The 24,075-nt window shown below is 44.1% G+C and overlaps 1 protein-coding gene across 1 annotated transcript in view; it reads right to left on the bottom strand.

The window, feature by feature from the left end:
- Positions 1-24,075, bottom strand: part of LOC145408030 (roundabout homolog 2-like) — a 345,608-nt gene that overhangs the window by 103,453 nt on the left and 218,080 nt on the right. Inside the window, exon 4 of the mRNA XM_080278831.1 lies at positions 410-563. Coding sequence (XP_080134957.1) covers positions 410-563 — 154 coding nt within the window. The remainder of the gene's footprint in view (positions 1-409; positions 564-24,075) is intronic.

Raw genomic sequence — 24,075 nt, 5'->3', positions numbered from 1 at the left:
CGTATACACAATCCAAAGGACTTAATCAAAACAGGATCATCATAATCATCATCATCATAAAAATGGTGAAAGTAATCAGCAAAGATTACATCATAAGCATCCATACATAGTACTTCAATAAACCCTTCAGCCGAACAACGTGTCATATTATCTATCTATCTATCTCTCTATATCTGTGCTATACATTCCTTGCTAGCTGGAAATATATATATTTTTTAAATTTCAGGAGACTTAGAGTGAAGAGGTTAGTGGCATGTGTATACTGTCCCTACATTTCAGACAGTCTACTCTTAGATAAATAACATCGTCCGGAGGCAGCAAGAATGAACTAAAGTATGCCATCGTAGTGAAAAAGTTAACTTCCAGTACAACACTAATAACTAGGAAAAGGGAATTCTCTCTCTCTTACCTGTGCGACTCCGGGACTTTGATGACCTGCCCATTTTTCCTCCACCGCACTAAGGGCTCTGGGTATCCTTTGGGAGGTATGCACTCTAGGAGGGCCGAGTCCCCCGCCGCCACCACTGTGTCCGCTGGGGTGGCTCGGAAGTCGTCACGTAAAACTGCGGAAGGGAGGAAGGAGGGTTAGGTTAGTTGGTGGTTTAATTATTAACATCACCATCACCATCATCATCTTACATCTTACCTTTGTTTGATTTCCACCATCACCATATCATCATCATCATCATCATCATCATCATCATCTCACTCTTGTTTTCATCACCACCACCATCCTCATCCTCTTCCTCATTATCATCATCATTATCTCACTCTTGTTTTCACCACCACCACCATCACCATCATCATCCTTCATTTTCCCATTTAAGGAAAGAGTGACGTAAGGTTTGTAATGAATGAAACTGCTGCTACTACTACTACTACTACTACTACTACTCACTACTACTACTACTGCCAGAACTTGTACGATTACTACTATTTTTCTTATCCTGACATTTTCCCCCACCTAAGGATGGCGTTATACAGGATCTATGAACAAGGAAAGCCAGAAAAAGAAGTGAAAAACAATCATTACTATCCCCAGTGTTATTCAAGCTTCCTTCACTCTTCACTGACGGTGTTTTTTTTTTTTTTTTTTAAGAACTGATACATAAAGGTTTGATTACGTATGGAATGCAAGGTCTGGGGGGGAGGGGGAATTCATAAGCCTTTGACATACCCTCGCACCTTTATGGCTGAACTTGTGCCTCTGGAGATTTCGTAACATTTCTCCAGCGATTTATTTTGCCTATTACTTTTTTTTTTTTTTACCCTTGTATGTTACCAAAGCAAAGAATGTCACTCTAGATATATATAAATAACACGAGATTATTCAGGTGTAATAACGCATAATAAATTGCTAAGGAAGATGTGCTACGGAGCCTCTAAAGCTGCTTATAATACAACCCTCCATCTCTCCACCTGGCTCGTTCCCTGTATACCTCTTTATCCTCGCCGCCACCACACTCTCATACACTCTCCCAAAGTCTAATTCAGTGGAGTGCCCAATAATGGCTTTTAAATTGCTGTTAGTTAAGTCCTGTGTTACATAAGCCCTGACGTACTGCACTGAAAGCAGCCTTGACAAACGTGCCCCTGGTATCCGCATACTGATCGCATTCGTTCCACCGACACAAAATTAGAAAAAGTTGATGTTTACCCAGTGAATATGAGCAAGTTTTACTGGTAAAAAATACGGGCCAAAAAATAACGTACGCATTTCTTTATAACATCTGAATGCACTGTGTGTAATAAAGTAACAGTATTCCCATTAAAAATACCGGTATGTCAGCTGTTCTGATAAAAATATAAAAAAGTATACATTCCCATAACAATAATATATATATATATATATATATATATATATATATATATATATATATATATATATATATATATATATATACTTTTACGCCGTGTCCCCTCTTTTCGATAAGGGCTAAGGCGTTGCCCCTGGGTTTGGAGGGTGTAGCACTTTATGACCAGATGCATTTCCTGATGTCTAGCATTGTCTATTTTTAAGAAATAAGAAAATAAAAATGCGTATGTTTCTCCAGTAACTGCGAAACTGATCCCATTCACAGCACTGCCAGATAATTAGGAAAAAGTCAAAGTTCCACCAAATATCAATGGTTTCTGATAAATATATAAATTTCCATCTCTAATATAAATGTGAATTTTAATTCTGAAAGTCCCCAAAATATTACAAACGCTTCTCTTACAAAAACTTAAAAGTTTCCATGAAGAATAATTGAGTTTCCCTATAAATGTACGATATTCTAGTGAAATTTTTCTTAATCTATCTATCTATCTATTGCCAGACGCCTCAATCCCGTTTGGGGTGGCCACAAACAAATCGCCTCCAAGTCGCCCTGTCCCCCGCCATTTCACTCCCCTGCTCCCAGCTCACACCCCCCTCTCTCATATACCTCTCCACCCCATCCCTCCATCTCATCCTCGGCCTCCCCCTCCCTCTTTCCCCCTCCACCTCACTCACATACACTCTCTTCGTCAGTCTTTCACCCTCCATCCTCTCCACGTGGCCAAACCACCTCAGTGTGTTCCTCATAACGCTTCCTATCACATCCACATCAACACCACAACGCTCCTTTATATCCTCATTCGTCAGCCTGTCTCTCCATGTGACTCCACAGGCTCCTCTTAAATAACTCATTTCCACTGCTCTCACTCTTGACTTGTGTCCTTCCAACAACGTCCAAGCTTCACTTCCGTACGTTAGAGTTGGTATCACAATACTGTCATGTAGTAACTTTTTCACTTCCATGCTCACTTCCTTGTTTCTTATCACTGCTTTCAAAGAACCAGCAACCTTTCTTCCCTGCTGTACCCTTTCAAGCACTTCACCCTCCAAACCTCCATCCTTACTCATCACACTACCCAAGTACTTAAACGTACTCACATTTTCCAATTCCTCACCATCCAACCTCGCTGTACATTCACTGACTTCACCTCTCTCAAAGACCATCACTTTACTCTTCCCTACATTCACCTTTAGATTCCGTTTCTTACACTCTCCCAAACTCATCCACCAAGCCTTGCAGCTCTCCTTCGTCTTCACTCAACAACACAGTATCATCTGCAAACAACAGTACAGGGAGTTTCCAAACACTATCCTCTCTCACCAGGGCCACTCCAACATCCACTACCCTACCTTGTACCTCTTTTATTACCCCATCCATGTACAGATTGAACAACCATGGAGACATGACACATCTATCGTCGATTTTTTTTTTTCTCCACCATGAACATAGAGATCCGGTTTGGCTAATCAATTCCACCATTTAAGACGAGGGTGACCAGACACGCTCGCTACTGAAGGCATTATGAAGGCAATAAACCACAACCATTCCTCGGATATAAACCCTTACGGGTCCCACCCCTACAGACCACCAGGCGTAAATTGGTTATATGGTTACCATTAACGTAGTAAATGGTTTCCTGGTTTATAGGAAATAATTTGTCTTGTCACTCAGTGTAAGGGTTTTCTTAAGGCAGAACTATATCGAATGAGTGGATGATGGACGCTCCTACCAGCCAAAAAAAAAAAAAAAAAAGAAAGAAAGAAAGAAAAACTAATGAAACAACCAATATTTCCTGATAAACAGCAACAAGTTTTCTTATAAAAATTAGTTTCCCCTACAACAATTAAATCTAAAATGTTTCTGACAAAAATATAAGAGATTTTACTCAAAGAATGTGAGTTTTGTGTTAAAATATAAGAACAAATAATTAACAGTGTAAAAATGTGTCCCTTAAATATACCGTTCAGGATAAAACAATATGGAAGTTTTCAAAATAGCAATGCATTTTTTCTTTATAAAAAATCGACTCTCTCTCTCTCTCTCTCCTTGACAATGCCCTATAACTGCTCTTCATTTCGTCCCTTCAGAGCCCCCAGCAGGAGACAGGGGACCCCCGGGGTGTTGGAAAGGGGCCAGGGAGGGAGGGAGGGAGGAAAGATGGGGAAGAGGGAGAGATGAACTGAAGAAAAGATGTGGAAGAGGGTGAGATGGAGGGAAGAAGGAAAGATGGTGGAGGAGGGAGTTAATGGGGTGAGGAAGGAAAATGAGGAAGAGGGAAAAATGATAGGAAGAAGGAAAGATGGGGAGGAGGAGGAGGAGATTCAGGCAGGAGGGAGAGGCTGAAGAAAGAAGGAAGACAAAAAAGAGGAAAAGATGAGGGGAAGATGGAATGATGAGGGAGGCTGACGGCAAATGAGTGAAGGATGAAGGAATGACACTGTATCGAGTAAAGATCAGGTGAGGAGGAGGAGGAGGAGGAGGAGGAGGGACGAGATGAGATAAGAAGATGCAAACTGAGATGACACATGGAGATGGGGAGAACAAATGTGAAAAACAGGATGGCCGACAAGGATATGGACAAATTTAAAATACAAAGAACAAAAACGGGCAAAAGCCATCATCACCATCAACATCATCATCACCATATCTTTATAATAAGCGATGGTTTCCGAGCCCTTCACTAAAAATAGGTTTCTCACAAACACAATAAAATTAACGTTACCATGAACAAAACACAACAGACGTCATCGTAGGGAAGGAGTTAACATTTTCAGCCCGAGAACGTACCTTGCAATTTATTCCTCCCTCTCTCTCTCTCTCTCTCTCTCTCTCAATATACCTCTTTATCTCCCCTCTTACCCGCCTCTCATAGCATCTCCCCTTTCTTCTCAATCTTTTATACCTCCATAAAATCATCTCTTCCCTCTCATTATCTTTTCCTTAATAAATTTTCTTTGTCATACTTATTATTCTCTCATCTGTTCTCCCAAACAAAATATTTATCCATTCTCGCATTTACTTTCTCCTTATCTTTTTCTCTCTAGTCTTCTCTCTTCATTTTCGTTCATATGCAAACTCTCTCTCTCTCTCTCTCTCTCTCTCTCTCTCTCTCTCTCTCTCTCCAACCTCATCTCGTCCCAGCTCTTTTGTCTAGGATGGCAGGGGTGAAAAAATCCTTAACTTGAGGGAGCGGCGTGGATGAAGGGAGGGAAAGTTTATAAGACATGCCCTGGTGAGTGTGGCCATTTCAGAGTCACCATAATGCACCATACTACCATGATTCCCCCCCCCCCTCTCTCATCGCCATAATGCCCCACACTACCATGATTTTCGTCTCTGCCATTCACCCCTCTCTTCTGAAGGACGTCCGCCAAGCCTTTCTGAGATGTAATATATTGACAACTTTAGCGCAATTCATGCTAACATACCGTACTTCACACTGGCACATCGAACAGCCATATTTTACTCATATTACCACTGTCGCCCTTTACACACACACACACACACACACACACTTCAAACTTGCGAAAGAGAATATCTAACAACCCGCCATTCGTAGACATAAATTGGTAAACACGAGGCGCCAGGGAACCTTCTACTGCCCCAGAATCTACTGCACGGTGGAGAAAAAAGATGTGCTCCTCAAAAAGTTACACAGCATCCTTTACGCTGAAATTTTGGAAAAGTAAATTAAGAAAAAAAGTCCCTATAAGCCCATGAAATAACATGAACATTATTGACAGTACAGTATATTAGAATAAAGAAATAAAAGAAAAGCATCACGTCATCTCGAGAGGGAACGCCCAAGCAGCATCGATGAACACATATAGATAATTAAGCTGGGGAACCTTTTAAGCCAACCGGATTCTAGAGGAAAAAAAATATATAAACGAAAAACAAGACTGTGCCCTACATAGTGCACTATTCGCTGGCCTTTAACGCGGGTTAATACAAATCAGAGGTGCCAAGGCGACCTCTGTGTCCACGCAAACACGGTAGGCTACCTTAAAAAAAAAAAAAATAAAAAAAATAAAATAAAATCATAGCTGTTGCAAAGAGAACGCCCACACACGAAAAACGGTGGCAGCGTGAATACAGAACGCAGGTATCAGAATTAACGAGCCCTGTAAGCCCACAAAGTAAAAAAGGTAATTGAATTTAAAGTGATATGAATATAAAATGCACTCTTCATACCAGCTGCAGAGAGAACGTCTATTGAACTACACCTGAGTCTGGGTGAATTCTTAGGAGTTACGTCCACGACAAAACGGGCCTAAAATCACGAAAGAATAAAAAACAGGAAAGAAAAAATTCACTTATCACACTATATAGCTGCACAGTGAAGGCCCCCACTCAACTGCGGCGGTGAATACAAAACACAGATGCTTGGCAGCCTTCCAAACCTATGGAAAGTTAACTCCAAAAGAGAGGAAATGATAACAAGCCTCTCTCAGAGAGACTATATTCCACCTCGTTACAACCTGTAAACCTATATGTTAAAATACAGTAAAGGAGATATAAAGAATTTAAAGTTTTGAAAATAGAAAATTGGTCATAAGACGGCCATCTTGGATTTTTTCAAAATTTCGAAAAGACGGGCATCAACCTTCTATATGGCCCTACAATCGCACAAAATGTAAGAAAATTCCAACAAACGGTTTCTGAGATACTGCGTGGAACGAACGAACGACCGTACGGACTAACGGACGTACGGACATGACCTAACTTAAGATTCCTCTTCGTGAGAAAAAAAGTGGAATAAAAAGAATATACTACACGCCCCACGTCAATATAAGAGTAACCACTCAACAAGAGCGGTGAATACAAAATAAATGCAATAACACAGTCCATTTGTGTACGAGTATAAGCGGGGGAATATGTGGCAGTGTTGGCGTTCCATGTAAAGTACTGTGTATTTACGCTATTACTAATGTAATTCCTATGCCATTATAACACCACCACTCTCATCATTTTAGGATATTATGTTGCCCACTGCAATTTGCCCCGATAGTTTTAATGTTTTTTTGGCTGTGTCAGATGAGCGCACGCGCGCAAGCACAGACACACAGACACACAGACACACACTCACACACACACACACACACACATTTTTCTGAACGTGTTTCTTGCACCCTCCAACACTGTCACCACAACCATCCCACTAAGCACAGCAAACGAACACATATTGATTCCTTCACTATGATGGTCTCCTCTATGCCCAATGAAATGGTCTGGCTGGGGCAAAGGAATATAATGTCTTGGTTCTGAGGGGGAAAATGCAAACCTTTTCCTCCTATGCCACTGTAACACAACCTATGAGGATCACTGCTGCACCGGGGAGAAAGAGTGACAGAATCCTTCCTTACGCTGGTGAAGTACGGAGTGAGAATAAAATGAAAGTAATGCATGGAAATAATAGAAACGATGTGACGGCTCTGTGTGGGTTTGTCGGAGTCTGTACGTGTCATCGGTAGAACCATGAAGATGTGAACATATATAAACGTATAAATCCATTCATTCACCATACAAGTGTTCGCAATTTCCAGTTCCTCAAAAATAATACACATAGATAAAATACCAAGCACATATTTACACCTGACGATAATACCATCACACCACTAAATGAGAAAATAATAATACAATACCATCCATACAATTACACCAATAATAACAATACCACCCCGCCACATAGAAAACAAAGAAAATAATACCAACCATACAGTAACACCAGACAAGAACATCAGACTACCATAAGGAAAAATACACAAGACAAAATAACGAAAACAATGAAAAAAAAACCCAATACAATTACATCTGACGACATCTTCAAAACACAAAAAAGAAAAAGAAAACAATACCGGCCGCACAATTACACCAGACGCTAACACCATCACACCACCAATGTCACAGCCATAAAAAGCCTCTAAGGGCTCTTTTCCCACCACAGATAGCCCATACGGGGACACCACAACCACAACTATAACCATAACTACAACCATAACCACCACAAAAAACAACTACAACTACCACAACCATCGCAACAACCACAACCGCACATACAATACAGCTACACACTGAGCCAACCACAACTAGACTCACAACTGCAGCTGCATCTACAACCACATCCACAACCACATGCAACCACAACCATAATTACAATAACAAGTATAACCACAACTATCGGTACCAACAAAAACAAACAAACAAACAAACGCCACAATGACAATACCACAACCAATTCACACCACTATCACCATATCCTCTACCATCAACTACCGTCCTCTCTCATTTACGACCAAACCACACACAACCACTAAAACCACAACTACCATTCAGAAACATCACCACGACACACCGACACAACCACAACAAAACTACATCATCAAAACCACGCACTACCATCCAATAATTCCATCTCAACACCACTACAACCTAAACACCCCACCAAAACCACGATACCATTGAAAACCACTACTATGATACACCAACAAAACTACAACTACAGAAAAATACACTACACTACACCGGCTCCTACACTACGTAATCTGATCCCCCTGCCATGGAACCACGCTAAAAATCTAACCAAACTACACATCGACACAACCACAAACAAACTGAACCACAAATGCCACATCCACAAAAGATAATTTCATCCTACCATCCCGACAACGTACACAACACCACACACACACACACACACACACACACACACACACACACACACACACACACACACATCACCTCCACTACCACAGCTCTAATACTGTGATTATATTTTTTCTCTGCGATTTTTTTTTTTCACTACCATGACAACACTACAAGCCATCACCAAATACACACTAATACTTAACCCCTTCAATGCTATTACGAAATTTTGATTATATTCTTACTCCTACCCGACGATTTTACTCAACTTAGTAGAGGCCCCAGTACAGCAAGGTTTTTACTAAGGCTTTAAGTTACCCCCTTCCCCAAGTTCGAAAAGTCTACGTTATCCTGCATAAAATCGTCTGAAGGTACCAAGAGAGAAGTATAGAAAGTAACCACACTAAAGGGATTAAGTCACAACCAAGCCACATCAACACAACCACAACCAGCATACCCACTTAAAATGCCACTCACTACACTGCACAGTCACAAGGCCAAGGGAACAATCACACCACAACGCCACAACCACATCCCCTTTCCTCCACTACCACCGCAACTAAACAACAGATTCATGAACACACCACACCGTCCCAACCACAACACCTGTACACATCAGCACCTACTATAATAACCAACTAAACAATAACAATCACATAGCATCACTAGCTAAACAACAACCATCACTTAGCACCACTAGCACAAAAACCTCACAGTACCACTGCTAACACACTTTACATCTCACCAAATCCTAGCACCCAGCGTCCACAACTACCACACTTTGCCCCTCCCCCCACAAAAAAAAAAAAAAAAAAAAAAAAAAAAAAAAAATCCTACAGCAACCATCTTTCCTTCCACAACCACCACACAACACTGTTACCACCACAACCCTCCAAAATCAATTCTTCTTCCACAACCATCCTTCCCACCACACAACACACAACCGAACCTATTACAACAACCAATCAAACAATCCCAATCCCTCCAAGACAACCATGCAACGCCTCTACCACAACACCTCACCACAACCAATTCTTTCTCCACAAGCATCTTTCCCTCCACACCTCTACACAACCACATAAAATACAACACCCCTTAATAATCATCATTTCCTCCACATCCACCGCACTGCATCACTTGCACAACAGCAACAACACTACATACCCAATTATGCCCAATTTCAACAACCTACTTTTCCTCTTCATCTACCACACTTCGCTACACCACAAAAATACCACCAATACACAATCAATTATTATTTCCCACAACAGCCTTCTTTCCCTTAACCATCACACTACACCACCACAACAACCACGCTACACCACCGCAACAACCACACTAATCACTACCACAACAACCACACTACACCACCACAACAACAACACTGCATCACTACCACAACAACCACACAACATGGCCAGTTTGAATCTACCACAACCACGCCACACAACCAGCTATCTCCGACCACAAACACAACCGCAGACCCTGAGCTTTTGAGAGAGTGGGGGAGAAGAAGCTAGAAAGGAAAAGGGTGGAGGGTGGAGGGGGAAGGAGGAAGAACGGGGAAACAAGAGACGGGGAAATAGGGAAGAGAAGGGAGGAAGCAAGAAAAGAAGGAAGAGATGGAAGAAAGTAAATGGGTGCAGGGGAAGTGGGAAGTGGATTGTGAGGGAGGGGGGGTTGAAAAGAAGGAAGGTGGGGGAAGGGAGGAGAGTGAAGGAGGACGGGAAGGAGAGAAGGAAAAGGGAAGAGAAGGAGAATGAAACGGGAAGGGGAGAAAGAATGAAGGTGGGGAGGGGGAAGGGAAGCGGGTAGGGGAGAAGGGGGAGTACGAGACAGACGGTAGGAGTCATAACATTAGAGTAACGGGGGTCGTTGTGGCGGAGTGGAGACATTGTCGTCTGTGTGTGTGTGTGTGTGTGTGTGTGTGTGTGTGTGTGTGTGTGTGTGTGTGTGTTTCTACATTCATGGCCCTACGTACCCAGGACTCTGAGGAACTAAGGCATTCCAGCCACACCATGACCTAACAGCGTGTTGTGTGTGGCTACTGTTTACCCCCACCCGCTTCAGCTCCCCACCCCCTTCTCTCGTCTTTTCAACTCTCCCCACCCCTTTCAACTCTCCCCCACCCCCACCCCTTCAACTCCCCCCTCCACCCCTTCAACTCTCCCTCCCATTTCCTTCAACTCTTCCCCTTTTTTCAACTCTCCTCCCACCACTTCAGTTCTCCCCCTACCTTATTCAATTCTCCTTCCAGCCCTTTCAGTTCTTCCCCCACCCCTGTCAACTCTCTCCCACCCTCTTCAACTGTCCTCCCACCTTCTTCAACTCTACCCTATCCCCCCAATTCTCACCAATCCTTTTCAACTCTCCCCACCCCTTCAATTCTCCTTCACCACCTTCAACTCTCCCCCTACCCCTTTTGACATTCCCTCCCTTAGACCTCTAAATTCCAGATCAGTTTTCTCCCTTCCCCCTTCCCCCTCAAGCCTTCCCGCCCCCCTTCAACTCTTCAACTCCCTCTCACCCCCTTCAACTCCTTCCCTCCCCCTCAAGTCCCCTCCGTCAACACACACCTCAAAAAAGTAATAAAAACAAGATGAACCATAAACACACACATACAGTATGTACACATAGCTAAAACATACACATATACTCTCTCTCTCTCTCTTGCACACACACACACACACACACACACACACACACACACACACACACACACACACACACACACACACACACACACACAGCACAACACGAATCTTACACTTCATCCAACACCTTAATTTAATCTTGCTGTCCTCCATCAAACTGTTCAGGAAAGAGACGTGTGGTAGTGAAGGAGTCAGAAATATTCATCACAAATCCCCTCAAGTCTTCCACAGTAACAAGTCTTTAATTAAACTCTTGTTACCTCCAGACGATTTCATTCAGCTTGGACCTCTCGTAGTAAAGGGAGGAAGGGAGGCTGCTTCCAACCCCTTCCCTATCCCACGTCTGTCTCGACCTGAATACCGTCTCGTGGCAGAAAAAACAAAGGAACTCGGTACTGAAGGGGACACTGGACCTTCTTTTAAGCTCGCCTATACCACACAGCCCTCCTAATTTAATTCTTTTTCAGCCCGAGGATGTATTTTTCATTATATTCCTGCTACTACCAGTCGATTTTATTCAGCGTATGGGATATTCTTCGAACTGAAAGGGTCAGGGTCAGAAACGGCATTAACTCCTTACTTACTACAGATCCTTCCTATGTCAAGTAAAAAACCGTCTGGAGTCTGCATGCACAAACTAAAAAAAAAAAAATCATCAGAGTGAGAGGGCTTAATAAATCGTCTGTCGGCAGCAAAGAACAATATCCGAAAATAAACCAAGGTAATGAGGGTTAAGGCCACGTGAATAAATCGTATTGTCGTAGGGTGTTGACCTTCACGTGGCTCCGCGACCTTAATCAATCATTCCCAAAGTAAAATACCACGTCAGGGATGCCTACGAAGCTGCTGTTCAAAATCATGTCGGAAAAGTGGTCTCTATCCCTTCTTTCGGCCGACTTACCGAGGATGCATTACAGATACACGAGGTAATTAAGGTAGCGGCGGCGGCGGCGGCGGTGGTGGTGGTGGTGGTGGTGGTGGTTGTGGTGGAGATGTAGTAGTAGTGGTGGTGGTGGCGGTTATAGTACAATGGTTGTGGTGGTGAAAGTAATGATACAGAACAAGAGATGCAGTAGTGGTGGTGGTAGTAGTGATGATAGCAGAGTGGGAGTGGTGGTGGTTATGGAAGAGTGGGAGAAGTAGTGGTTATAGTAGAGTGGTGGTGGTGGAGGAGTGGGAAAAGTGGTGGTTAGAGTGGTGGTGGTGGTGGTGGCGGCAGTAATGATGTAAAACAAGAACCGCAGTGGTGGTGGTGGTGGCTGTAATAACGTATAGTACGAAAGAGAAAATACCAACCTTAACAGTACGTCATTCAGGACTCGCCGAGAAGAAAAGCAGGAGAAATAAACTAAGCTAGACAGCCTGGAGAGAAAAAAAAAAAAAAAAAAAGTCCTCGCAGTGGAAAAGTTAGTTATTTAGTTGCGTTGATCTAAAAAAAAAAATCTATAAATCTAATCTCTCTTGCCTCTCTCTCTCTCTCTTTTTTTTTTTTCCTCGCTCCATTTCTCTCTTTCTTATCGACCCTTCTCTTGTGTTTCTTCTTCTCACCAAATCCTTTTTTTTTCTCTTCCATCCTACGCATTCTGCCTACAGTCTCTCTCTCTCTCTCTCTCTCTCTCTCTCTCTCTCTCTCTCTCTCTCTCGCCAGTTCTACTCTCCAAATCTCTCTTGATTCGCTTATGCGGTCTCTTCTCTTGTGTCTCATTTTCTCTCCTTCTCCTCCACATCTTTCTCTATTCTCTTCCCTCCTATCCAGATCGCCTCTTCTCCATTTCCTTTCCTCTTCATATCCTTTTCTCTATTCTGTTTACTTCCACACAGATCTTTTCTCTTGCTTCTCTCTTCCTTTTTTTCTTTCCATATCTCTTTTTCTATACACTTCCCTTCTATGCATTTTCTCCCTTGCATCTCTTTCTCATTCCTCTCCACATCTCTCTCTTGTTACACTTTCCTTCTACGCAATCTTCTCTCTTGCATCTCGTCCTCTTGCTTTTCTCTCATTTTTTCACCATCTTTCTTTCTCCTCATTCTCCTTCCCACATCTCTCGTCTCTCTTGTGATTCTCTCGTCCATTCTTTCCACGTCTCTCTCTCTCTCTCTCTCTCTCTCTCTCTCTCTCTCTCTCTCTCTCTCTCTCTCTCTCTCTCTCTCTCTCTCTCCATTTTCTCCCCACATCTTTTCCCTCCCTTCCCGGGCATATCATTACTCTCATCTCCACACTACACCCCCGTGACTACACCTTTGTCCTCCGCGTGACACTTTCTACACCTCCTAAACCTCATCTCTTAACTCAGAAACATACTCTCTTCCTACCTCCTTTCTTCATCACTACTTTTTTTTTCTAATGACAATTCCTCTAGCCTAAAACTCTCTTCACATGTTATATTTCGAATCTAGAACTGTCTTCACATGTTCTCTTTTGTCTATCTTGCTCCTACTCATATAATCTCTCCTCTTCCCTCCCTTCCTCTCCTCTCTTGTCCACATCTCTCTTCTATGTGCACCTCATCTTTCCTTTAGACACATCTCCTCTCCCTTAACCACAACTATCCGCCTCTTCACTTCCCCTTTCCTTGCTACATACTCATCTCCTCGCGTATGCAAACCTCTCATTCCCTACCCACATTTCTCCTCATCCACGCACACTTCTTCCCCCTTCTCGTCCCAGGAAGGAAGGAAGGAAGAGAGACAGATCCATCCGTCACCAATGTAAACAACCACACCTGTGATGAATGACGCAGGCTATCTTTAGTCCTGTAAGTTTTTGGTACTAGGATGATGGGAGACCTACTTATGGCGAAGAAAATACCTGTAGTCTGGCCTTGTTAGTTGTAAATGTGTAAATCGTCAGCCCTTGTGTAAGAATTAAGGTCCGATCTCTCGGGCTTGAAACGTTCCCTTGTATCTCGTCCTCAGGTATTTACATTAGCTACTGTCCATTAATGTTCCCCTGAATGTTATTTACGTATCGTTATGACTGACACTGCTTGCATAATTAACACGAGAATATTAAACCACCGAATGCAAAAATAAACTTAAATTGAGTTGTGTGTGTGTGTGTGTGTGTGTGTGTGTGTGTGTGTGTGTGTAGTTAACCAGGTCGGTCAGGATCACCTGATGGTCGTGATCGTCAGCTTTTACCCTCCCGGAAGGGAGCTGAGAGCTCATATAGTCCGATCTAAGGGCAAGGCTGTGACCTTCACACACGCACACACCCGTCCCCTTGCTCAAGGGGGACAGTAACCACCCACTTCGTCAGTGAAACTTTTCGCAACCTGAGCGAGGCGCGAACTCCCGTCTACCAGATGGCAAGCGAGAACGTTACCACTGCACCAGCGAGCGTGTGTGTGTGTGTGTGTGTGTGTGTGTGTGTGTGTGTGTGTGTGTGTGTGTGTGTGTGTGTGTGTGTGTGTGTGTGTGTGTGTGTGTTTGGAGAGAGAGAGAGGAGGGGGGAGGTAGGTATGAGGGACGTGTGTACAAAAGCAGGCTCATCGTGGTAATGGTGAAGCAGACACACTACCACCCTAACTCCACCTGAGCCACCCCTGTCCTTCCACCCACATTAACGGGGGGAGGGGAAGAAGGACGGGTAGAGAGTGGAGGGAGAGGGAGGGGGAGAGGGAGGAGGAAGGAGAAAGCGGGAAAGGGAGGGAGAGAGACAGGACAGGAGAGAAGGGAGGAGGTTCAGTCTCTCCAAGTCCTTCCTTTTTCTTGTGGTACAAAGAAGGGAAAAGGGAAAATTGTGGAGAGGGAGTGAGGGAAACGTGGTATAAAGCCAGGGTAGCGACGGGATAGGGGAAAGTGTGAAAGGCAAGAAAGGGATGGGAGATTGGTGGATGGGAGAGGAGAGAGATGATGGGTGGAAGGGGGAGGAGAAATAAGGGGAATGAGAAGAGAAAGGAGAGAGATAAGGGGGATAAGTGGAGGAAGGCGACAGGGACTTGCATCTCTTCTACATAGGAGTGGTGGGGGTGGCCAAGGCGAAAACTGCGGAAGATGGAGGAGGGATGGAGGAGGAACGAAGGGAAAAAAAATAAAGGAAACGTACAGGGGTGGAGAAAGGAGGGAAAACGACGAAGTTGGTGGAAAGATAAGGGACGGAATGGAAGGGAGTGGATGATGGAGAAAGGATAGCACGGTAGAAAGGGTATGAAGGTCGGGGGTAAAAAAGGAAGAGGGGAAGAGTGGGGGAGATGGAGGAGGAAGGAGAGTGGGAATGAGGGAGAAGGCGGTGGAGGAAAATGGCCGGAGTAAATGAGGAAAAGGGAAAGGTAGATCACTATCTTTCCACGTCCTTCAAATGAGGAAGGGTGGACAGGATCTCTCTCACTCCAACGTCCTCCCTCTCTCCCTTCCCATCCTCTCTCTCTCTCTCTCTCTCTCTCTCTCTCTCTCTCTCGCTCTCACAATAGGATTCCTTTACCTACCTGTCCTTACGATCTCCTATATTAATTCCTTCAATATGGTGACGCCTTTTAGCACAGTAGCATATCCTTCATGTTACCAGACGCCATGATCCAAACACCACAAGCAAATAAGCCAGCTGCCAAATCCACCCTCCAGCCTCCAGGATTAAGCCGCCACAAGCCACCAAGCCACCACAAGACAGCTACCGTGATTCAACCACGAAAAGCCACCACGCCAAGCATCCAACCGCCAGCCGCCACAAGCCAACTAAGCCGCTACTCATAAGCCGATTGGCGGAGAAACAAGTCTATTATCCCACACCAGCACGTCTCTCTCACATACCCTAGAATTGTACTTATTTCTCTCTCTCTCTCTCTCTCTCTCTCTCTCTCTGGTCCTGCTTCTCTGCTTTATTTTACTTACACAATATCCTTTTACTGTTTATTCCATGACATGCCTGTTTCTCCAGCCTCCATTTCCTTATTCACAGTCTCATTCACATCTTCCTCGATCCTCCATTCTCTGCACATCTCTTTCCATACCCCTTATTTCCATGCACATCCCTATCTCCCTGCTTGCATTACAAATATCATCCTTCATTCTTTATTTCTTCCCTTTACTCCCTCTTCCCTTATATCCTCTTCTCCCTCCTTTCTTATCCCCTGCACTAATATTCCCGTTCCTCGTCCCTTCCCTTTCCTCTTTCTTCGTATTTCTTCGCTATTCTTTCTTCTCTCATTTCCCTACCTCATCCCCTCCCTCTGCTATTTCCCTTCCTTTCCCTTCTTCTCTAACTTTTCCCTTCCTCTCCTTCCTTTTCCTCTACCCCCACCTTTTCCTCCTTATTCTCACCTTTTCTTCCCTTCCCTTCACCTTCTCCCCTTTCTTCTCATTCTCATATCTTTCCTCAATTTCTCTCTATCTCATTTTACCTTTCGTTTCCTCTCTCTTTCCACATTCCTCTTCCAGTCTTTCACTCCTTCCCCTCCTGGTCCTTCTCCCCTTTCCTTTCCCTTCCCTTCCCCTTCCTCTCCTATCCTTTCCCTCTCCTTCCCCTACTCCTTTCCTTTCCCTCCCCTTTCCCTTCCTCTCCTCTCCTTTCCTTTCCCTCCCCTTCTCCTTCCTCTTTTATCCTTTCCTTTCGCTCTCCTTCCCCTCTTATCCTATCCCTACCCTTCCCCTTCCTTTTCTTTCCTTTCCTTTCCTTCCCCTTCCTCTCCTTTCCTTTCCCTCCCCTTCCCCTTCCTCTCCTCCTCTTTCCATTTCCTCCCTTTCCCCTTTCCCTTGCACTCCTCCCTTTTCCTCCCCTTCCAGCACCCTAAATTCAGTGCCAAAGTTGTGCCAGCGCCGATCTTGGTCTGAACTCGAGCGGCACAAGTGGATGACTATAATTTCTTGAGGAGACTTAGAGCCACGGGGATGATACCGGCCCAGGCAGCTTCGGGTACAAGGGATGAATGGCACACGGCGGATGGGGATTATTCGAGTAAATTCTGAAGCGTGTTTGGGTGTGGGTTCTTGTTTGGTTTTGTTTTGGTTTAAGTAGGGCTGGTTCTGTGCTTGGATTTGCTTTGTTCTGTTTGGGTTGGGTTGGGATGGATATTACTGGGTCGGGTTGGGTTGAGATGGATTTTGTTGTGTGTGTGTGTGTGTGTGTGTGTGTGTGTGTGTGTGTGTGTGTGTGTGTGTGTGTGTGTGTGTGTGTGTGTGTGTGTGTGTGTGTGTGTGTGTGTGTGTGTGTTCAATAAGATCACCAGGAGACGGAAAAACAAAAGGGCGAGAAGGTTCCCCTAGCTTGAAGAGAACCGTCACGCGGCAGCAAGATAAAATATACAATGCTTAAAAATACATAAGGAAATAAATCTACCTTTCCTCGTGTAGGGTACCTATCAAGCGAAACGCGATGCCAAGCCGTTTGACCATTAAATTAACAAAATCAAGAGTGTTGGTAGGGTGAAGAAAATACAAATGAACTTTCCTGACCTTGCATGTACGCAGTTGTCTGACGTGTGTACCCCTGGAAGCATGCAGGGGCTATGTACACACACCTTGGTTCTGTGTGTGAGTCTGTGTGCATGGCTAAACCGGGCTGGCTTTGTGTGTACGTGCATGCCTGTGTGCGTGTGGTTAAACTACACTGGTTTCGTGAATTAAATTGCCTGTGTTTATACCTGCCTTCCTGTGTGCGTTACCAAACTGGCTCTGTGTGTACGTTTGCTTCTATGTACGCATGACTAAAGTAGAATCCCTCTGTGTATGCGTGTGTATTCCTGTGTGCGTATGTCTAAACGAGATCTATATTCTCTGGTACTGCAAGGAGATTTCTACCCTCTCTGAAAATCTTGAAATATGCCAAGACACAGCATAAATTTGTGTCGTAAAGTAGTGGGTGATTTACATGTTGGTGTGTAGTCTCTCCCAAGCAGAATAAAATCGTCTGGTGGTGGCACGAGCAAAATAGGAAAGACATTAGGGAGACAAATTGAAGTTGGAAAGAAAGAAAAGTTATAAAATGCTGGAATGACGAAAATCACACACACACACACACACACGCGCACACACACGAAGGCAGGAGTGGCAACAAAAACAAAACAAACATGACGTGCTAGGGATACAGTGAAGGATGGAAGGAAAAGTCCAACTAGAAACTGTCGGAAAAAAAAACACACACACACAGAGACGAACAAAAACAAATCATAAGGAAAAAAATAACCAAGGACAGAGAAAAAAAAAAAAATCGCTTCCTTGGAACAATCAGAAGTCGATCAACTGAGCATAGCGGGGAAGTAATTCAGACAGGAGGTGGGGGAGAAGGACATGGAAGGGGGGACGGAAGCTAGATTAGAGAGAGAGAGAGAGAGAGAGAAACTACCTTACTGTATATCTCTCTGTCTTAATACGTATTGTAATACGGTGATGGGCTGCGAAGAGGAGGAGGAAGACGGGAAAAGAGGAAGAGGAGGAGGACGGGAAGAGAGGAAGAGGAGAAGGAGGACGGGAAGAGACGAAGAGGAGGAAGACGGGAAGAGAGGAAGAGGAGGAAGACGGGAAGAGACGAAGAGGAGGAGGACGGGAAGAGAGGAAGAGGAGGAAGATGGGAAGAGACGAAGAGGAGGAAGACGGGAAGAGAGGAGACAAGATAAAGAGGGGGGAAAGGGGAGCGAGGAGAAAAATGACGATAATTTTGTGGATGCACGGAAAATGACAATCAGAAGCAGGGGGAAGGAGGGGAGGAGAAAAAGATGGAAAGGTCGGAAGGTCGTCGTCATCATCATCATCATTATCATCAACAACAATAACTACAACATTCATCATCATCATTATCATAACCACCATTTTTGCAATCATCTCCCTCTTTATCATTATCATAAATGAGAGAGAGAGAGAGAGAGAGAGAGAGAGAGAGAGAGAGAGAGAGAGAGAGAGAGAGAGAGAGAGAACATGATAGTTAGGGGAAAATAAAATGGGTTGAAGAGAAATATGCACAAGACAAGGCTGAGAGGGGAAAATGCAATAAGAATGGGGCAAGGAGGGATAAAATATATCAATGGGGTAAAGAGGGGAACTATATATGAATGGGGAGAGAGGGGAAGCTATAACAATGGACAGAGAGGGGAAACTTTAAGAATGGGGTAGAGAGGAAAAAATGTATGAGGATGGGTAGAGGGGAAAATGTGTGAGTAGAGTTGGGAAAATGGGAGAGAATGGGGTGAGAGGAAATTGTAAAGGAATGTAGAAAGAAGATAAAATGAATAAGAATGCAAGAGGGAAAATGCAAACTAATGGGGGAGACAGGGAGAAAAAAAAAAGGGCATTAGAGGAGGGAATAGGGAAAAATCAATAATACAAATGAAGAAGGTGAAAAAAAAAGGAATGAGGAGAGAAGGGAAAACAGGGAAAAATGAATAAACGCGAGGTATTTAGATGAAAAAAAAAAAAAAAAAAAAAAGAGGGGAAGAAATGCATAAGAATGTGGCAAAGACTGAAAGATGCATAATAAGAGGGGAAATGAAACCAAGTCAAGGGAGAGGGGAGACAACTTGACAAGGATGAAAGGGGAGATAGTTCACAAGAGGGGAGGAGGGGAAAAGTATGAGGTAAAAGACAGGGTAGCGAGGAAGGGGAGAGAGAAACTGAGAGGGGGTAAAAATGGGGTGGGGGTGTAGGTTGGGCGTGTGGGTGGGGGTGTCGAGGGGAGGAAGGGAGAAGGGGTTGGGGAGACAGGTGTAGAGGGGGAGGGGGAGGGGGAAAGGGTGTAGGTAAGGGTTGCAGAGGAAAGGAGGGGAAAGGGGTGGGGGAGATGGGTATGCAGAGAAAGGGGGAAACGGGTTGGGGAGATGGGTGCATATGGGGGAGGGCTTAAGGAATGGGGAGCTGGATGTGGAGGGGGCGCGGGGAAACTGGTTGGGGAGACGGGAAACTGATTATGGAGATGGGTGCAGATGGGGATGGGGGAAAAGGGGTGGGGAGATGAGGGCACGGGAGGGAGAGAGTGGGAGGCTGAGAGAGAAAAACGGAGTAGCAACGGAGGGGAGAAGGGAAAAGGGAAAAAAATGGAGGGCAAGGTAAAAGGTAAGATTAAAGAGGAGGGGAGGAAGGAGACAGCAGATATTATTGATCGAAGGAGAGAGAGAGAGAGAGAGAGAGAGAGAGAGAGAGAGAGAGAGAGAGAGAGAGAGAGAGAGAGAGAGAGAAATGCGTCAGGAATGTAACTTGCTAAGGAGACAAAAACAAACATCTTGGCCATTCTCCCGGAAACACGGGCATAAGGGGAAAACCAGAGCGAGGGGACAATACTGAGGGGACAAAATTAAGGGGAAAACCGAGGAGACAAAATTAATGGGACAAATTGAGGGGAAAAAACTAAGAGGACGACATGAATGAACAGAAGGATACAGAAATGAGGGGAGGAAAAAAAAGGGGGATAAGGAGGAGGCACATATGTAGGACGCAAAAGTGAGGACATTTTGAAGGACACATCTGAGGGGACACATCTGAAGGGACACATCTGAGGGGACACATCTGAAGGGACACATCTGAGGGGAAATAATGCCTGGAACTCATTTGTATCTATCGCATCTTCATTTCCATCCTCCCCTCACTTTTCTCCTCGCCCTCACTTCCCCCCTCCTCCCCTATTCCCTCACTTTCTCCTACCTATCCCTCCTCTCTTTTCCCCCTTACTTCCCCCTCCTCTCTCCTCTTACCCCCTTCAGTCACTCACCCCTCCCCCTCCCAATACTTCTGCTCTCCTTCCCCCTTGCCCTTATTCACCTATCCCCTTTCTTCTCACATCCCCCTTCCTCTCCCTTCACTTCTTTCCTCCCATCTCCTTCCATCCCTTTCCCTTACCCCTCTCCTCCCACTTTCCTCTCCCCTTTCCCCTCCTTTCACTCCTTTTCCCTTTGCCCCTCACTTCCCCCTTCCCCTATTCTCTCATTCTCCTACTTTCCCTACCCCTCACGTCCCTCTCCCCTCTCCCCTCACTTTTCCCTCGCCCAGCATATCATCTCCCCTCGGCTCTGATATTCTCTTCCTCCCATAACTGTTCTCTCTGTCACATATTTTCCTCTCTCTCTCTCTCTCTCTCTCTCTCTCTCTCTCCCTCTCAACCTATTCAGTCCAGCGATGGCGAAATCTCTCTTACGATGAATAAAGTTATCTGACGTTTGCTAGAATGAAATACAATGTACATTCTCCTGCTGATGGGGTGAAGTTCTTGTTGTCGCATTTTCTCACTAATAATAATAATAATAATAATAATAATAATAATAATAATAAAAATAAAATAAATGAATAATGCAGTTATCCTCATATCTAATGGCAAAACATAAACAACAATAATAACAGTAATAAAACCAACTATTAAAATATTACTCAAACAATTTGCACTATGCCACGAAAATGTACACCCGTAATTTATCATAAAAAAAATTTAATAAAACTAAAATATATTATACGAGGCACACAATGAAATGTACAACAACAAAACAGCTGTGTGTGTGTGTGTGTGTGTGTGTGTGTGTGTGTGTGTGTGTGTGTGTGTGTGTTTCTCTCTCCACTGGCATTGGATTATTTGCAAAAAGGGAGTTCTCTCTCTCTCTCTCTCTCTCATTGGGCTCATTAGTGGGTGTTTTATACTCGTGTTGTTAGATGGAGTGGGTAATAACGTGTGCTTATGAGAGAGAGAGAGAGAGAGAGAGAGAGAGAGAGAGAGTAAAAATAATGTAAAAATGAGTCAACTGATGGTAAGGAAGGGATGGAAACGAGTGCACGTACGCAGGTAAGACCCGAAAAAAATTAAAGGAAACAAAAAATTAACCTGATTATGAGGTAGATGATTATAGTGCAGGTATGAGAAAGTGTGAATGTGGGTGAAAATGAAGACACGCACGCACGCACGCACCTCCATGGCTATACATCTTGCTAATGACACAGCTGATGAAGTTTAAAGAGTAGCTAGTGTTGGGGCTGGTGTTGCAGTGTGTTGCAGCGAGAGGGATATAGTGTGCAATGAGAGTGAATGATAGTGTTGCACTGTGAATGATACGGTGTGCTGTGGTGCGGTTTGCAGTGTGAAAGGTGTAGTGTGTTGTGAACTGTGCTGCAAAGAGAATGATGGATTTTGTGTGTGTGTGTGTGTGTGTGTGTGTGTGTGTGTGTGTGTGTGTGTGTGTGTGTGTGTGTGTGTGTGTGTGTGTGTGTGTGTGTGTGTGTGTGTGTGTGTGTGTGTGTGTGTGTGTGTGTGTTAAAGTGAGAGTTTTGCTTAGTGCTGTAGTGTGAGTAATAAAGTACTTGTATGCTGTAGTGTGCACTGGTGGTGAATTATATAGTGTGCAGGTGATTGGCAGTGTGTGCTGGAGTGTGTTCCTATTTGTGGCGCAAGATGAATGATGGCGAGTGTGTGTTGCAGTGTGTTGCATTGTATTATAGAATGAATGTAGTGTGTATTAAAATCCAAGAAAAAGTGTGATGGAGAGTAAGTTTCTGCTTCTTGTTGTACTTGTGCTAAGCTGGGTGAATGTAGTGGGTTGTGGTGTGTGTTGCAGTATGATCTACTCATACTGTGCTGTGAGGCGCATGATGATGATGATGATGATGTTATATGAGGGACGGTGGAGGAGGTCGCTGATGTAACACGGAACATAAAAACATACACGTTGCTTTATCAGAACCACCCCTTACTGAATGTGGTCTCAAGAAAGGAAGACTGGTATGGATAGTAAGATAAGTAGGTACACAAGAGGGCAGGTACGTAAACAGATAGATAGAATGGCAGAGGTTGATGACAGACTCATTATCCTAGTAAATAAACATTCATCATCATCATCATCACCACCACCAACCTATCCCCGCTACCCCACCCATCCACAAACACGAAAAATGAACCCACAACACAAACAATAATCACAATTTTCAGCAAGTAATTAAACACATATAATTATCACGAAAACCCAGGAATAATAAAGGCAAGAGAAAGACCACTATTCCAGGCATCGAACTCACGAACAAATCAGACGCAGTGGCGATGATAATGTGAGTTGCGGTAATCACGACATTTAAGACGAACCGTGACGGAAGAGCGGAGAGTTCCGGGTTGTGTGTGTGTGTGTGTGTGTGTGTGTGTGTGTGTGTGTGTGTGTGTGTGTGTGTGTGTGTGTGTGTGTGTGTGTGTGTGTGTGTGATTTTGAGTGCTTTTTTCCAATTTCTGTGGCTCTCTTCTGTTACGTGAGGGATGGTTATTATTATTATTATTATTATTATTATTATTATTATTATTATGATGATGATGATGATGATGATGATGATGATAATGACGATGATAACATTCAGTTTTCTTTATCCTCTTTTTTTTTTAAAGTCTCTTTTCCCCACACTCCGTCCTTTTCCCAATCTCTCTCCTTCTTGTCTCCAAACCACAATCAACAACCCACTCCATCGGTTCTCGTTTCCTAGTGTTTTCCTATCCATTCTCAACTTTACTCCTTCACACACACACACACACACACACACACACACACACACACACACACACACACACCTCCATCAATATTCCCTGCCCACAAACTACCTCTCTTACAATCTCCATCTCACTTTATTCTCACACCCTCTCCCTGTGTGTCCTTCTCTCCTTGTCTTCTCGTCTCCGGACCACAATCTCTCTCTCCCTCTCTCTCTGCTTTCCTTCTTTTCTCCATCCCACATCTCCATCACACTCCACCCTCTCCCTTTCTCCCAGTGTCTCCCTATCCATTAATCTCTCCTTCATCCACCGCACCCACACCCACCCACATCCACTCCCCCCTCACACACACACACACACACGCGCGCCTCCATTCATCTTCCCTCCCCCAAACTTCGTCCATTGGTCAAACTTCCTCAATCCATAATCGCTTTTATCAAACATCTCCCGGCACACCATTCGTATGTCCCTTGGTCCTCGCCCCTGCTATCTATATCCCATCCCTTTTGATACGGTGGACAGTCTCTTCATATTTCATTTTTCTTTAAGTTTGGTCCCTATTTCTATCGATTCGTTAAGTAATTTT

Source organism: Coenobita brevimanus, chromosome 75, assembly GCF_032717465.1.
Source record: "Coenobita brevimanus isolate Jiangsu-jjx chromosome 75, ASM3271746v2, whole genome shotgun sequence".
In the NCBI taxonomy this organism is placed as follows: Eukaryota; Metazoa; Arthropoda; class Malacostraca; order Decapoda; family Coenobitidae; genus Coenobita; species Coenobita brevimanus.
Note: the sequence above shows the minus strand (reverse complement) of the source record. Positions and strands in the feature narration are given on the sequence as shown.